Source organism: Rattus norvegicus, chromosome 18, assembly GCF_036323735.1.
Source record: "Rattus norvegicus strain BN/NHsdMcwi chromosome 18, GRCr8, whole genome shotgun sequence".
Classification (NCBI taxonomy): Eukaryota; Metazoa; Chordata; class Mammalia; order Rodentia; family Muridae; genus Rattus; species Rattus norvegicus.
The window spans coordinates 14024052-14041080 of NC_086036.1; the positions used below are offsets into that span (position 1 = coordinate 14024052).

At 43.8% G+C, this 17029-nt stretch overlaps 1 protein-coding gene across 2 annotated transcripts in view; it reads left to right on the top strand.

Annotated features, from left to right (window-relative positions):
- The window catches only part of Asxl3 (ASXL transcriptional regulator 3), a 172645-nt gene extending 155829 nt beyond the window's left edge, over nt 1-16816 (top strand). For both annotated transcript variants that reach the window (XM_063277685.1, XM_056984980.2), the window contains exons 12-13: nt 2875-4825; nt 8566-16816. In XM_063277685.1, coding sequence (XP_063133755.1) covers nt 2875-4825; nt 8566-12321 — 5707 coding nt within the window. In that variant the 3' untranslated portion in view covers nt 12322-16816. The remainder of the gene's footprint in view (nt 1-2874; nt 4826-8565) is intronic.
- Nucleotides 16817-17029: the final 213 nt, after the last annotated feature.

A 17029-nucleotide genomic window follows, 5' to 3' on the forward strand; every position in this document is an offset into this window, starting at 1 on the left:
CCTCCCATCTCACCATAAGAGGGTTGAGATTACATGTGCTCCCCACTCTGTCCAGCTTTTTACCTAGGTTCTGAAGGTCAGCCTTTGGTTATCATGCCTGTATGGCTAGGACTTTTACCTGCTGAGTGAACCTTTTCTCTGACTATGCTTTTAAAAACTATGCAATAGCAGCCGCAGGTATATATGGTAGGAACTGAACCTGAAGGCAGCTTTCCCTCTGCATCCTGTCTAGCAGACAGACATTGTTTGGGAAGAATCTGTCCCAGACAACCAGATTTCTAGGAATGGAGGTCCATTTGTAGCTCCAGGTCTTTGCAGAGGAAATTGTGCTGACTAATGTTCTTTCAAAGATACAGAGTTGACTTCCAGTAGCATCGTCTGTTTCCTTCAGTTTCATTTCATAAAAATCTCCTATTAGTGGTTAAAGAACCCCCAGGAATCCCACTTGATCTTTTCAGCAAACTAAAGGAATCCATCTTAAAGAGACTGTCCGTATATGTGCAAAGCGGGATAAACTAGTCCATAAAGTGCTTCCTGCACACACATGAGGAGCTCAGTGAAGCTTCAGAACCAATGGTGTTTGGAGTGGTACATTTATAATCTCAGCACTGGGAAGACAGGGATGCTGGCCAGCTGGCCTTACCTGTTTGATAAGCTCAAAGGTTAGTGAAAGAATCAGTATCGAAACACAAGTCCCATGCATACACAGCATACAAACACACCAGCAAAGGGACGGGGGAGTCGATCCCATGGCTCAGCAGTTAAGAGCTCTTTCCATGTAACCGTGAGGATCCTAACATCCACATGGCCAACCACCCATTCTGAAGACACCTATAATTCAAGCTCCACGGGATCAGATGTCTTTTTCTGGCTTTTATACATGTATGTATACACACATATGCACTTATGTACAAATAAATAATAAAATAGAAATAAATAAAGCCAATGTGACTAATGTCTGATAAATAACTATTTGCATGCATACACACTCATGTTCACACACGTGAAAGCATATACTTCCATATACACATTTACTCACACAAAGAAGCTTCTTATTCAGCATGGGCCAGCCTTGGTGAATTGTCCTCATTCACAACACTTCTAAGCAGTGAGGCCTTTCTTTGATTTCTCTAGCAGGGTTCTTAGATGCACATACACATCCGCAAAACTAAATAGAGATAAATTAATATAATTTATTTAAGCATACGCACAGATTCCAACACTCACGTGAAGTGTATTGATGGAGCAACTCTAGGAGTTGAACCCAGAAATTCACATTGTTAGAAGCTTGTTGTCCTAGAGCCTGGACACCTGAAAAAGTGTGAAGTACAAGCCTAAAGCCCGCCCATAGCTCATCTACATTGATGTTATTATAAAAGGTTAGGTAGGTAGCAGGAAACATGAAGCTAAATGTTATGATCTGCTCAATGAGTTGCTCAAAAATCTTAATTCCACAAAAAATTATCATAAAAATTCACAAATATGCCCATTTTATCCAAGAAGTTTGGATACTTGATGGCAGCTATCATAACACAAGTAACAACTTTGCATAACCTTTATCACATTCTGAAATACAAGATCATACCCTAGATGCTTTTCCTGTAGTCAAGTGAGTTTCATCTCAACCTTTGGTGGTCAAATGGCCCTTTTACTGGGGTCAAATAGCAGATATCCCGTGTATCAGATTATGATTCATAACAGTAGGGAAATCACAATTATGAAGCAGCAATGAAAATGATTTTACGGCTGAGAATCACCACAACATAAGAGATTGTATTAAAGGGTCATAGAATTAGGAAGCTGAGAACCAGGGCTGTATAGACGATCATCGCTATGTTGGATTTTTTACCATCATGACATCACGTAACTTTGATCTTTACTACCTTATTAATTCATATTGGAGAGCTGACACACAACAGTAGTGGCTTCTTCTCTTTTGCTATTTCTGCATCACTTGGACTCCCCCTGTTTGGGAGATCCAGCACAGCACCAGACCCCTCTCAGGGGACTGACCCTATTTGTCTTTTCATTGCTCTAAGGTTTCCTGAGAATATCGCTTTTGCACCCTAATTTGGCTTCATTTACAATGTGTTTCTCTACCATCTGCTGCTGAGGCTACAACTTAATAGGAAAAAAGCAGTGACTCACTGCATGTTCACTGTGTCTACTTAGCCTTGCTTGGGGACTCAACATTAGGACAGATAATCTTGCAGTTTTTCTCTTCTATCCTGTATGGAACATCTTCACAGTAAGGTGTGCACACACATTTGACTGACACAAGTATCATCTAGTAGACTAACTTTAGTAACTCAAAGTTGCTTTATTATCTTCATATTTAATTAGTCAATTAGATGGTAAGATAAAGGTTGAGTAGCATTTCTTAGATTGTTTCTAAGATACCTAATCTTTGAATATCATTTCAATTTTAAAATCTGAATTATGTCTCTAAACTCCCATTTATTTAATTATTTCCACCATATGGTTTAAAGTCTTCATAATTTTTATATTACAAAGACATATTTTTATTTTATGACTTAAACTTAGGTTTGTATCTATTCTTTAATTTTTCTAGCCATATTCTCTGATTCATTGTTATTTGTAACATTTAAATTCCCTTTACTAATACTTGCTAAGATTCATAACTCCTTACTTATAAAACAAAACTTGCCATTCTTAATTAGCCATAGCTTCTGTTAGGCATAGTGGTAGCACTGAAGCTATATCAGGAGCTACTTAACATAAATTAACCACGAGGCCGAGTGGTTGTATGACTAAGTTGATACCTTTCCCTTTATTGAATACTGAACTTGTAAGAGATCCAATGCAAGCCTTTTATTTCATGTCTGTACAATGATGTCTCCAATTCTTCCTCAGATTGGGCATGTCCAGAGAAGAATCTATGAAGCTTACTTCTGGACCAAACCATGAAGGAGCTGAGGGGAGTTCCTCACACGGGGACTCTGGCATTCCGGGCGCTTCTGCACAGACTGCATTAGAAGAACAGCAACCAAAAGTCATGAAAAGCTCAGCTTCTTTGGAGCCTGACTTCTGCACTACCATTTGCCCTATGTTAGAAGTTCCAGCGAAAGACGTAATGACAGAATCAGAAACAGAAGACATCTTTATCCCTGAGGAATCTGTCATTCAGGAGGAAGTGGCAGAGGAGGTAGAGACAAGTATCTACGAATGCCAAGATGAGAATCTTAAGACAATTCCTGAGTTTTCTGAGGAGTCTAAAAGTCCTGCCACCTCTTGTGAAGAACCCCAGGTAGCAGCCCCTGAAGACAGCTTGGAGTCCTGTGTTGTAATGAATGATATTTTAGATACTTTACCTCACATCGAAGTGAAGATAGACGAGAAATTGGAATGTCCCCAGGAAGAAATGTCAGTTGTTATTGACCAATTAGAAATCGGTGACTCTCTTGTTCCTTGCCCTTCTGTCACCCATGTCTTTGATGCAGAACAAAAGGATCAAGAAACCACCATAGAAACTAGCGCTATGGCCCTGAGAGCAGGGCCATCTTCTCTGGAAAGCCAACTTCCGAATGAGGGCATTGCTGTAGATATGGAGCTACAGAGTGACCCCGAAGAACAGCTCTCAGAAAATGCTTGTATCTCTGAGAATTCCTTCTCTTCTGAGAGCCCAGAGGGACCGTGTGCCAGCCTTCCATCCCCGGGTGGGGAAACACAATCCACATCTGAAGAGTCATGCACTCCAGTTTCTCTGGAAACAACATTCTGTTCTGAGGTGTCCAGCACTGAGAATACAGATAAGTACCACCAGAGAAATCCCACTGGTGAGAGCCTCCATGCATTGCTGGTGTCAGAAGTGTCTCCATTAGCCACCTCACCAGAAACCTCAGAAGCATCTCTTATGTCCAGCCTGCCTCTGACGTCAGAGGCATCACCAGTATCCAACGTACCTCTAACATCTGAAGTGTCTCCAGTGTCCGATTTACCACTGACATCAGAAACTTCCTCAGTGTCTTCCGTGCCTCTCACCTCAGAGACGCCTTTTGTATCAAGTTTGCCAGTTCCTGCAGAGACTTCTCCAATTTCTAATTCTTCCATGAATGAAAGAATGGTGCATGAACAAAGAAAGTCACCTTCAGTGTCTGAAGAAGCTATCTCTCCACAGAAAGAGGAACCTTCCATCCCCACCACGCCCCTGGGAGAGAACCTTCTCTCCCACTCAAAGCCTTTGTCCACCATTCCAGAACCCATCAACATGAGTTCTGCTATGGTGCCTGAAGCAATTCCACCTGAAGAATCGCACAGTCAGCCTCTGAGTCAGGAGCCTGGTAACTCTCATGTTGAAATGGAGAAGCTCTATACCCCTTCCATCCCAGAACTTCCTTCTACAGAAATGACAAAAGTTAAAAACCATAGCGTTCTGCAAAGAACTGAAAAGAGAGGGGTGTCCTCACCATTGGAGGTCCCTGTCTTTTCTGAGGAAACAGAGACCAAGGGAAACGAGCTTCCTCCAGCTAAACTACAGGACAAGCACTATGTGCCATCAGTAGATAAGGCTACGTTTTTAGAAGGCTCAAGAAACAAAGTGCATAAACAGACCAGTTCTCTGAATCGATTGGAGACCTCACATACTTCCAAAACATCAGAGCCGTCCAAGTCACCCGATGGCATAAGAAATGAAAATAGGGAGTCAGAGATCTCAAAGAGGAAAACCATGGAGCACAGCTTTGGGATATGTAAAGAAAAACGAGCCAGGATAGAAGACGATCCGTCACCCCGGAACCTGGCGTCCAGCAGTCCTCCTGAGAAAGAGCAGCCACCACGAGAGGAGCCCAGGGTTCCCCCTCTCAAGGTATGGTGTTTTAAAACAGACTATTAGATATATGGCCCCTAGACTTAGAAACTTAATTTCCAAAAGTTATGTAGATGTTTCTCTTTCTGCGCTTCACATAGCAAACTAGAATCTAAACTCCTCACATTCACTCTAACATTAAATTGTCTTTTAAAAAAATGAATAGAGGAGACTTCAGAGATGAGTGGATCAGTGGTGCAGAACACTGACCACTCTTGCAGAAGACCCATATTCAGTTCCAGCATCCATACCCGATGGCTCAACAGCACCTTTATCTCCAGTCTCAGAGGATCTGAAGCTTTCTGGTGTTCATGGTACTTGCAAGCACAATGCAGCACACATGCATACACGTGCATTTTAAAAAACCGTAATAAGCTATACACTGAGTCCATGCAAGAAAAGCTGAATTATCTATATGTTTAAAAGCAGGATTTAGGAACGATGTAGAGAAGGGCGGGGCCTAGAGGACCCTATAGAACATGGAGAGGTCAGGAAATGTGTGGATTCCATGGTACAGAAGAGGAACTTGGGACAGTATAAAAGAGAGTTAAGGTTCTATAGGTTTGGGTCAGGAGCAGAGCTGGCATTGAGAGACAAAGACCCAACAAACACTGAACATCTACTGCTACTGTCACAGATAAAGACTTATGGGGCACCTTGGAATATTTCTTAAGCAAAAATTTAAAAAGTCCTTATGAACTGAGAGAGAATGCAATAGATATATCAATAAATCTGAGATTTTGTTTCCAAAATATTAAAGAGTCCTTAGATGTCACCAAATTATAAGGCTTTTTGGACAGATAGCCCTGTTTAGATACTTTGATTTTTGTCTGGATCAGTGGATCATTTAAGAAGATACATGCCCTAAATAAGTTGTAGATGGGTGAGATAAATGAAGATTAAGGTTGATTCAGAAGAAATCTCTGATTACAAATTTTGCTCTGCTTGTCATGTCTGTGGCCTTGGTCTATTTCAGTTTATGTTTGGTACAGTGGATGATTTCCACATTGCAGGTAACTGTAGAATTAAAATCATATTAAGCTTTTAAAAAGTACAGTTCTTTCTAATTTTGCTCTGCTACACCCAATTTTATAGGCGATTCAGGATCTTCACAAGGCTGAATTTTAAGAGTGTGGCTGTGGTTATTTTACTTCATAAATCAATGCCTATTAAATAAATCTAATCATTTAAAGGTCTGCTGCAAACACCAATTAATAAAGTGCTCCGCTGTCTAATCTATAAACCATAGAAAGAAAAGCGTAAATGTGCTCTTTACACTTTGTTAGCTATGCCAATGTTACTTTTGTAATCAGACGCTGCTGATATTCAGACTGCCATGATTTATTTAAATACATATTAATAGGTTGAATAGATATGTGTATGATAGATAGGTGTTTCCAGAAAGTCAGAAAGAAATTTACACCCTTGGTATCAAGGGGCTTGAACATCTTGATTAAGCAGATTTAGATGGATTTTTAACATTGTAATTATTTAGACTAAGGGAAATAAATATTAAAATTAAAAATGTAATGCTTCTGGCAAATAAGTGATTCCTGACTATGGATTGGAGGACATGACTTATAAGCAGTTTGTACATAAGAACAAAAATTTTCTCAGACAGATGAGAAGTATCTAGAGGTCCACAAATACATCCCAGGTGGGAAGATCCTGTAACCATCCAGGAATTATAAAGCCAATATACATATATGATTTAGAGAAGTATATAAGTATTCTAGGATAGTCTTGTTCTAAATGGAGAGGGGAAGAACACAGAGCACATACCTGTGAACAGTCAAATTAGGTATTTACAGACTCTCTGTCACTCTCTGACTGTGGACAGGTAACTTCTAAGTTTGAAAGGGGTACAGCAAACAGAGCCCTTCCAGCCCCCAAATTGTGACTCTTAAGGTGTTCTTAGTGATTGGTTCATCACAGCCTTACCATGGGAGGCTGCATGCTAGCTCTTGTGTCCCCCAAGTGAGATGATGACTTTTTGGCCTATTAAATAGCATGACTGGGTAGGCAGTGTAGACTGGACTGGGAGAGGTACAGCGTCCCTGCAGTTGATCAATGTCACCCAAATCACATGTTTTGAAATATAGGAGTAGCCAAGTCACCCGTCCCTGCTTTTATTAAAATGTCAGGACAATACACAGCTCAAGTACAGCATCCTCTGTCTACAGAGAGCTGCTGACCAGAAATAACTGAGCTTATAAACAGTCACTGTTCTGCATCCATGTCAGGCAGCATGTCAGATGTTTATGAGAGTCCATCAAAACTATACCAGCATCTGATCATAGAGCCATGGGGGTACACGGTGATCTTCCAAAGGATGGTCACCTTTGGACAAGGCCAGGATGAGAATTGTCTCCAGGTTTCTTGACCAGAGCTGTTTTCTTTGAATTAAATGAAGTAAGATTAAACTAGGTATAAACATCTCAGTTGGTTTGTTTTTCTCTAGCAAGGAATATAATTTTTAAAGTAAGTATAAGTCTTTTGACTATCATCTAATATATATATATATATATATATGGATATGATATGGATATATGGGGTGTAGCATCCATCTATCAATGTCTATCTATGTATAATCTATCTATCTATCTACATCTATCTATCATCTATTTTTTTAAGACATAGTCTTTCTATGTTGCCCAGGCTGACCCAGAACTCACTATGTAGCCTAGGCTAACCTCACATTGTCACTGGCCTCCTGATTACAAGTGTGCTCTACCATGTGTGAGCTAATCTCGTCTTAAGAAGCATGAAGTTTGCTTTCATTCATACATAACTTTAGGAATATTCTTAATATGTTGCTAAAAAAATACTGGTTGATGCCTTCAAAATGAAAATCTTCATTGTCATATTCATACTGCGCATTTTGTTTAAGACCTAAATCTACCTGTAGGCATTGAGACATATTTCAGCCCACATCATAACTGAGTACAGCTTACTTCCACCCCACTAACCATTTTTTATTAAGGCAGAGGTTTCATGGAGGTGCAGCCTGCTTCAAGTTCAATAGATAGCCTAAGATGAGATCAGATTTCACTGTGCAACCTAAAACTAGTTTTGTAGATGACTTTGGATACAAGATCATAGAGAACCACCTACCTTTATGTCCTGAGTGGTGGGACTACAGAGATATGTCCCAGAACTTCATGCACACTAGACAAGCACTGAATCAACTGAATTATATCTATAGTCCTCCTCCTCTTCCTCCTCCTCTTCCTCCTCCTCTTCCTCCTCCTCCTCTTCCTCTTCTTCCTCCTCCTCCTCCTCTTCTTCCTCCTCTTCCTTCTCTTCCTCATCCTCCTCTTCCTCCTTTTCTTCCTCCTCCTCCCCCTCCTCTTCTTCCTCTTCCTCCTCCTCCTCTTCTTCCTCCTCTTCTTTCTCATCCTCCTCTTCTTCCTCCTCCCCTCCTCTTCCTCCTCCTCTTCCTCTTCCTCCTCTTCTTCCTCCTCTTCTTCCTCCTCTTCTTCCTCCTCCTCCTCCTTCTCTTCCTCATCCTCCTCTTCCTCCTTCTCTTCCTTATCCTCCTCTTCCTCCTCCTCTACCTCCTCTTCCCCCTCCTCCTCTTCCTCCTCCTCTTCCTCTTCCTCCTCTTCTTCCTCCTCTTCTTCCTCCTCCTCTACCTCCTCCTCCTACTCCTCCTCCTCTTCCTCCTCACCTCGACGTAAGGCTTCACCACCCTCCTCTCTGGGTGCATACTAATATCTTTTTATTCTTTCCTCTTTCAGATACAGCTTTCTAAAATTGGGCCACCTTTTATCATTAAGAGCCAGCCAGTCTCCAAAGCAGAGTCCCGTGCATCCACTAGCACATCAGTCAGCAGTGGGAGGAACACAGGAGCCAGGACCCTTGCAGATATCAAGGCCCGTGCTCAACAAGCCCGGGCCCAGCGTGAGGCTGCTGCAGCTGCTGCAGTTGCAGCTGCAGCGAGCATTGTCTCAGGAGCCATGGGAAGCCCAGGAGAAGGTGGGAAGGCAAGAACCCTGGCCCACATCAAAGAGCAGACCAAAGCTAAGCTCTTTGCAAAACATCAGTCCAGAGTCCACCTCTTCCAGACCTCCAAGGAGACCCGGTTACCTATTGTCAGCACTAAGGAAGAATCTCTCAATATGGAAGCCTCTCCTACCCCTGAGACAAAAATGGAAGGCTCCACTGGTGTCATTATCATCAATCCAAACTGCAGATCTCCTAGCAGCAAGCCCACACACATCCGGGAGACCACCACTGTATTACAGCAGCCTCTGAACCCACCTCAGATTCCAGAAACTGCCACTGACTTGTCTGTGCATAGTTCTGATGACAACATACCTGTGTCACATTTAACTGAGAAAATTGTTTCATCTACCTCTTCTGAAAATAGCAGTGTACCCATACTTCTTAATAAAAGTCCCATCAACCCCATCCCCATGTCTGTCTGCAGCACCGCTGTGTCTGGAGCAATTAAAGAGCATCCCTTTGTGAGTCCTGTTGACAAATCTTCTGTCCTCATGTCTGTTGACAGTGCAAACAGTACGATTTCTGCTTGTAACATAAGCATGTTGAAATCCATCCAGGGATCCGACGCTCCGTGCATAGCCCTTGTACCAAAATGTGTCAACAGGACTCCTATCCCTGCTGCTCCAGAAGGTACTGGACAGTCTAACTCCATGGATGGGAAGGCCCTGCTTGTACCCAGTAGCAAGGCTGCTAACCTAATGTCCAATCAGTACACTTCTGTGCCAGCGCCCCCCATTGGAAGTAACTTGCCAAATCATCTCTGCACTAGTTCTGTCTTGATTCCCCCCACAGGGATTAATAACAGATTTGCTTCTGAGAAGATAGCCATGCCTGGGAGTGAAGAACAGTCCACTGTGTCCATGGGGGCCACCATGAGAACAGCCCTCAGCTGCAGTGATTCAGTGGCTGTGACTGATTCACTGGCTCCGCGTCCACCCATCGCAATGTTTGCAGGAAACATGCTCACTATAAACACTTACAGCAGTCCTCCCAGACTAAGTGGGGAGAGCTTGGACAAGAATCCAGGGCCTCGAAACAGAACAGACAGTTCTGAGACATCTCAGCAGCCACCAGGGGCCTTTGTCCCAGCAAGCATAAACAGGTCAATTCCATGTAAAGTCATTGTGGACCACAGCACGACACTGACCTCCAATTTGTCTCTGACTGTCTCCATCGAAAGTGGAGACTCAAGCTTGGATTCCCAGACTAGATCAGTGAGGACAGACGTAGCCATCCAGCCTGTGGCATGTCCTCAGGTGTCTGTCATCAGTAGACCTGAGCAGGCCGCATGTGAAGGGCTTGACCACGGTTCTGTTTTCATTGCTGCTTCTACGGCCAAACAGGACTGCAAGCCACTGCAAGCCACCTGCACTGGTCTCCGAGAATTGCCCCTTGCTCTTCCAGATAAACTGAACGAAGTGACAACACCTACTCATGGCTTTGCTGAGCCAGCACGAAACACAGGTACCTTCAAGAATGGAACAGACACAGCCTGTAGCAATCAGTATAACCCAGGAAACCGAATTTGCTGGAGTGAAGAGCCAATGAGAAACACAGCACAGCCCGTGGTTAGTCATTCAGGCTCAAGTAAACAGAAAGAACATCCAGAGCCGACTGGCCTGAAGGCTGTAAAAATGGAACATGCCAGCTATGCACACGTGTCAGATCTCCACCCTAGGAATCTCATCACAAACGTCAGTCTTCCTGTGAAGCCCGAACCTCATGAAGTAGACAAGGGCTTTAGAATGGACACTGAGGATTTTCCTGGCCTCGAGCGTCCTCCTCCTCCTCCTCCAGCCACAGAGGTGACAAACAGTGCACAACAAACACAGTCCATGAAGCCCTCTGCCACGAGCCCCATGGAAGAAGCTATTTCCTTGACTACCGACACCCTGAAGAGGCTTCCAAGTGCAGGTAGCGCAAGCTGCCGCCTGTCTTCCGTGGAAGCTAATAATCCACTGGTGACACAGTTACTGCAGGGCAACCTGCCCCTGGAAAAGGTGTTACCACAGCCAAGATTGGGAGCCAAACTTGAGATCAATAGGCTCCCCCTGCCCCTTCAAACTACCTCAGTGGGTAAGACAGGGCTGGAGAGAAGCATGGCGGAAGTGCCATCCAGCTCTCCAAATCCAGATGGTAAGGGCTATTTGGCAGGGACTTTAGCACCAGTCCAAATGAGAAAGCGAGAAAACCATCCCAAAAAGAGAGCAGCCAGGACGGTGGGAGACCATGCTCAAGTTAAATGTGAGCCAGGGAAGATGGCGATGGAGCCCGATGTCAAAGCGGTCCCCTGTGTCATCAGTCCAGGCATGAGTCAGCTAGGACACAGCCAGCCGTTTAAGCAGGAACGGCTCAATAAGCCCTCCATGGCCAACAGGATCATGCCCAGCCCTGAGGTCAAACAACAAAAACGGCTGTTGCCTGCATGTAGCTTCCAGCCGAGTCTGTTCCACATGAACAAAAATGAAGGCTTCCATGCAGACACCGGTACCTCACATAGACAGCAGTTCTACCAAATGCCCATGGCCGCCAGGGGACCTCTTCCCACTGCTGCTCTGTTACAGAACTCTCCCAAGACCCCAGTGGGCTGCAACGCATTTGCCTTCAACAGGCATCTTGAGCAAAAAGCGTTGGGAGACGTGAATCTCCCCACAGCACCTCACCAGCTAAGACTAGCCAATATGTTGTCCCCCAACATGCCCATAAAAGAAGGCGAGGATGGGGGAGGTGCCACACACACAATGCCAAGCAAAGCGGTGGTCCACGCTCCACTGCCACCTCCCCCACCTCCTCCCCCACCGCCCCCTCCACCCTCGGCCTTGCCCCCACCACCCCCTCCACCCCCTCCACTACCTCCACCTCTTCCCACTGTAGAAGTCCCACCTGACCAAAAGCAGCCACCAGTTACCATGGAAACCACTAAGCGACTTAGTTGGCCCCAGCCCACCGGCATATGTAGCAATATCAAGTCAGAACCTCTTTCTTTTGAGGAAAGTTTAAGCAGCAGCTGTGAACTGGGCATGAAACAGGTTCCCTATGACCAGAATGAGGTGAAGGAGCAGCTGAAGGCTTTTGCATTAAAAAATGCAGATTTTTCTTCCTACTTACTCTCTGAGCCCCAAAAGCCTTTTACCCAATTAGCTGCTCAGAAACTTCCGGTACCCCAGCAACAGCCGCTCTGTGGAAGTTACCCGACCATACACTTTGGGAGCACAAATTTCAAAAGGGCAGCGTCTGCCATTGAAAAGTCCATTGGGATTCTGGGAAGTGGCTCCAGCCCTGTCACCACCACCACCACGGGCCTGGCAGGTCAGACCACCCAGATGCCAGTTCAGAACTTTGCAGACAACAGCAACGCAGATGAGTTAGAGCTGAAATGTTCTTGCCGCCTCAAAGCCATGATTGTGTGCAAAGGCTGTGGTGCCTTCTGCCACGACGACTGCATAGGTCCATCCAAACTTTGCGTAGCTTGCCTGGTTGTCCGATAAGAGCGGAGGGAAGGATTCAGTACCCCTACCTTGCACCCCAGTTTTTTAACATGAAAAAAGCCTAACGTCATTAGCAAGGAGTCAAGTACAGCCTTGGCTTCTGTGCCGACATTTTCATTAAGAAGTAAGTCATCTTGTTTTTTTTTTTTTTTTCTAGGTGATCATTTTCTTACATTTCTCATACAGGGGATGATGCAACGCACGTGAGTGAATGGCTTTTGCCTGTTCGGTCACGATGCACAGCTTGGAGTGTTAATGTGAACACAAGTCACTGACTCATATTTTTTTTTCATTTTGATTTTTTTTTCTTTCAACCCAGGCCTAGACAGTTAGGGCATAGCAAGTTGCCTAATCACCAGATATGTAGCTGTTGATAAACTATGAACAGCCTAGCCTGGTGTCCTTCCATAGTTTCGACATCACAGCAAGCATTTCTGCTGGGGGACCTACCCTTACCCAGTGCTTCAAGTCAGAGTAGGAACGGGAGCCTGCTTTAAAAATGTGATTCCTTATATTGCTTCTGATCACAGAAGGTACGTGAAGGATGGGTCTGTGGAGTCCCCTGCCCCAGCCCCCTTTCTTCCCTTCTTACTCTTTCTCAGAGACTGGCAGGAAACCTAAGTTGGCTTTGGATTTTGTCCACAAATTGTGGTTGAATATGTATTGCATCTGATTTGACAACTGGGCTTTGTTCAATAGGTGGTCTGATTGTAGCCCTTGAATATTCAAAACTGTAGGATCCATTGACTCATACATAGTCATGGGCCCAGAGTATCGTGGCATTCCACATGTGGCTTTTAAGAGCAAATATGAAAATCTGTGCCCTACCTAATATTAAAAGCAGACAATAAAATGCCATACATGCATTATTGTGGGCTGATGATATCGAATGTTAGCCATTCTACTCACTCTCTTCCAAATACCACATGGAAATCGGGCATACATGGAGCTGATGCAGCCCTCAGTCATGCCAGGCTCACCCTGGCCTTTCCAGAGATTGGCCACCTCTCTTCACAGTTGTCACTGATGACAGTGACTACAGAAGGCAGTATGAATGATGACATTTTTCAGAACCATTTATTCCCTCTTGATTCACATTCTCTATACAGTTGCCTTTGACTCTGAAATAACTCTTATTTGAAACAAAATGCTCCCTCCTGCATGTGTCGCTGTTTCATTCCTCGTACCTAAGAGAATGGAACTGGAAAGGGAGCCTTGCATCTCACACAGTTCCCTTCGAAGTTTATCCGGTAAAAACGGAGGAGTTCCTTCCATATACTGACTACTTGCCTTCCAGAGACAGCTGTGCTTGATGAGAGGCTCGGTTCCCCAAAGCAAGCTCAAAAGCACAGGTTCACGACTGGAAGATGAAAGGAAGGAGACGTACACCCATTTAATTGAGATTCATAGCACAAAATGCAGTGCCATTAGCCCATTGGTTGTGCCTATAGAGTTAAAAGAATTCAGAGTGGAAGAAAATTACGTGTCTAGGGTAAGAGTGACATGTGGGGGTCATCTTTTCAATGTAAACATGTTTGACATTCCTTGAAAATGCATCTTAAAAGTCAACCAGAATGAGTAGAAAAATACATTCCTGAAACAAACAAAAGCCACGTTTTAAAAAAAAAAACAAAAAACAAAACAACAAGAACAAAAATAAAAACATAACCAACTGTGGTGGGGTTTTTTTTCCCCTCTAAATTTATTATTGTGATGTTGCCAAATTTCTTTAGGTGACAGAGACATTAAGAAACCACCGAACTTGAAAGATCCTTTCCTCCTAAGACAGAAAAGCAAGGAAAGGCCTGCCTGTGGCTGATTCGGGCTCTTTGCTGCCTTTCCATATTAAAGCTAACATAATTGACAGTGGAGAAAGCCAGCAGTGCATTTGTCTAGCCAGCTACACCCCAGGACTGCAGCCTTAAGGCCTGGGTGGTGCCCTGCCAGCCCTGCCAGGGTGTGTCTGCATGCTGTGCTTATCAGTGATGCCCTTAGGGTATGCTTGGGTATGATATCACCTTAATTTTGAAGAGTGTGCTCTTAGCCTCACAGCTGGGCACCCCAGTCCGCAATGACACTTGCATGCCAACCCCTTCCTGTTTAATCGCTGCTATTCCAGCGCCAGACACTGTCTACACCAGCAGATTCTGAACTACAACGCCAGTACCTGACACCTGTTAAGGAAACCCAAGTCTACGAAGCCTTTGCACTCTGTATGAGAGGGACAGTTGAGGCTGGAGGGATACTGAGCACACTGTCAGTTGCACCTTTGTTGAGTACTGCCTGCCAATTGCTTCCTGGGAATAAAGAAAAGTGTCCTTCTGTATGTCTGGATTTTTCACATAGTAAGTTTGGAGATTCTAATGTTGATAGCGCATGGATTCTGTCACCCAGGTCCAAAGATCTTAATTTTTCTACATCTTCCTTTTCTGCCCCAGTTCAAATTCTACGGCTTGGTTTCCTGAGGTAGTATCATTGGGGCGACTACAATAATGAAATTCAGAAGCAAAATGTTGGCGAGGTATTTTGTAGGTATGCACTTCACCTTTCTATAAAAGCCAGCATATCTGAATTAGGCGAGCAGCTTCTCAGCTTCCTGATTCTACGTGTTTCCGCGTGTGTGCAACTTGACAATGTCATTGACTATGCTGTTATGGTGATGTAATGTGCAAACTTCATATGTGCATTTTCCTGAACATTGGGAATTATTGGTCCCCTATCAGGAACAGAACTTGCACATGTAACATGTATTTATTTTTAATCACAAAGGATGTATTTCTCAAAATAGCACTTTCGGAGCAGGGGAGGGAGGGAAACGGCCATGCTTTATTCCCCTCTGTGTGATATGCATATGCCTGAGGTGTATAAAACATTTAGCTAGTTAATGGGCATGTTAATAAAAGCATTCTGATGCAAACTTCATTTTCAAAATGAAAATATTTATCCTTCCCAAAGTAAGAATGCAAAATCCAGTGACTGGAGCACTACAGTTATGTAGACTATTTCCCGGTGAAGGCCCAGCATTACAAAACAGACTTGAAAACCTCTGAGGCTGAGCCAGGTTCCTAGAAAGACTTCATAGCGATGTCTATTTCCGAGGTGAGCTATAGAGGCATAGCTGACTTCTGGACCTGGATCTTCTTATTCAGTTCAAAAATTAGCCTACAGAAATCGCCTGGTGCCTGTGGTGCTTTATAATGTAGTCCGAAATATTGTTTTTTTAAAGTACATGATGCTGCAAGCCTGTTTCCTTTACAAACACTCGCACAATTTCAAAAGAGGGATTTGCTGTGGCCAGTCTCCCTGCTTCTTCCCGTGGGGTGTGATGAAGCCTGGGTGTTAGATGCTGAAGTCAGGTTTAGTCCTCTATGGTCCTAGCCTGGTGTGGACGCTCGGCATCCTAATAGCGGCCTGGGATAGCTACCCCAACGAACACACACAGCTCAGACTCAAGTCCATCTTTGTTCCCCAAGAACAATGTGAAGAGTCCTGGAACAGAACTCATCAACTGTCAGGGGCCTATGTAGCCAAAATGTCACTGTAAGAATCGTGTTGCCTCCTGCTCTCATGTTTGTCACAGTTAGCAAGCAAACGGCATTTCTACTATAATTTAAAGGAGCTGCTTTTTTAAATAGCATACACTATTTAGCTTTGAACTATATTTTATAGTCACACAATAATCTAGACTGTAGAGAGAATTCGTTGTGTTTGTGCTGTTCACGAATGTTCCAGAAAAGTGCTTTACCTGGCTCCCCTCATTTCCCGACTCTGCTGTATTCCCTCCCTGCTTTGCAGAAATCCGACCTCGGTTTGTTTTCAGTACCATTTGTTTTCGTGCGTCTGTTCCTTCTTTCGGTCAGTATTCTAAATGTTTACATCTGTTTGATATTAGCCGTGTGATGCCTTTTTTTTTCCCAAAGGCAGAATTTACTCCTCCAGCGTGACAGCAAAATGTGAAGTCAACCTGAACACACCATGCGTGGCACACACAGACTGGGGGGCCAAGGCCCTGATTGTACACAGACATTTCCTATCAGCATAGAGAACAGTGAAACCCTCCTTCAGTCCTCTACCAAAGAATATATTATTCCCACAGGAAAAACTCAGACAGGTGTGTAAAGCCCTCAGGAGGGGGTGCAGTTGATCCACGAGACTGCTACAACGGAATCACGTTATGCTTGCTTTGATACCTGACTAAATGTGACTGGCTGAGACAAGCATTTCAAAAGGAAGTTTTAGGCAGTGTTTTGTTTAGAATTCAGGGATCATGCATTCTTTAATGGTGCTGTTTGGTTTTCTGTTTTTGTTTTTGTTTTTTTTTTAATTTCTTTTCTACAAAGAATAAAAAGTGTTGCCTACAAAGTGACTGCTCATGATGATGTAAGTTAAATGGAACGTCCGTCTCTATGTTTCTATGTTTCCCCCTTTCTCTGAGTAAGAATTTGGTTTCCATATCAAAATATTCTGGAGAAAATAAAGAAATGAAAACACGAAATACTTGTCATTTTTCTTTGTGAATGTGATGAAGTTTGAATGCTCTATTTGGGAAAACACGCATATACCGTTGAATTATCTCTGCTTATTCCTGGTGTGAGGACCTGTCAACGTATGGTCGTAACCATTGTTAACAGAGTGAAATCAGTAATTGGTGGTGTCTGCTGAGCATACCGTCCACAGCAATGCCTGGGCCTTGTCATAAGCATCTTAA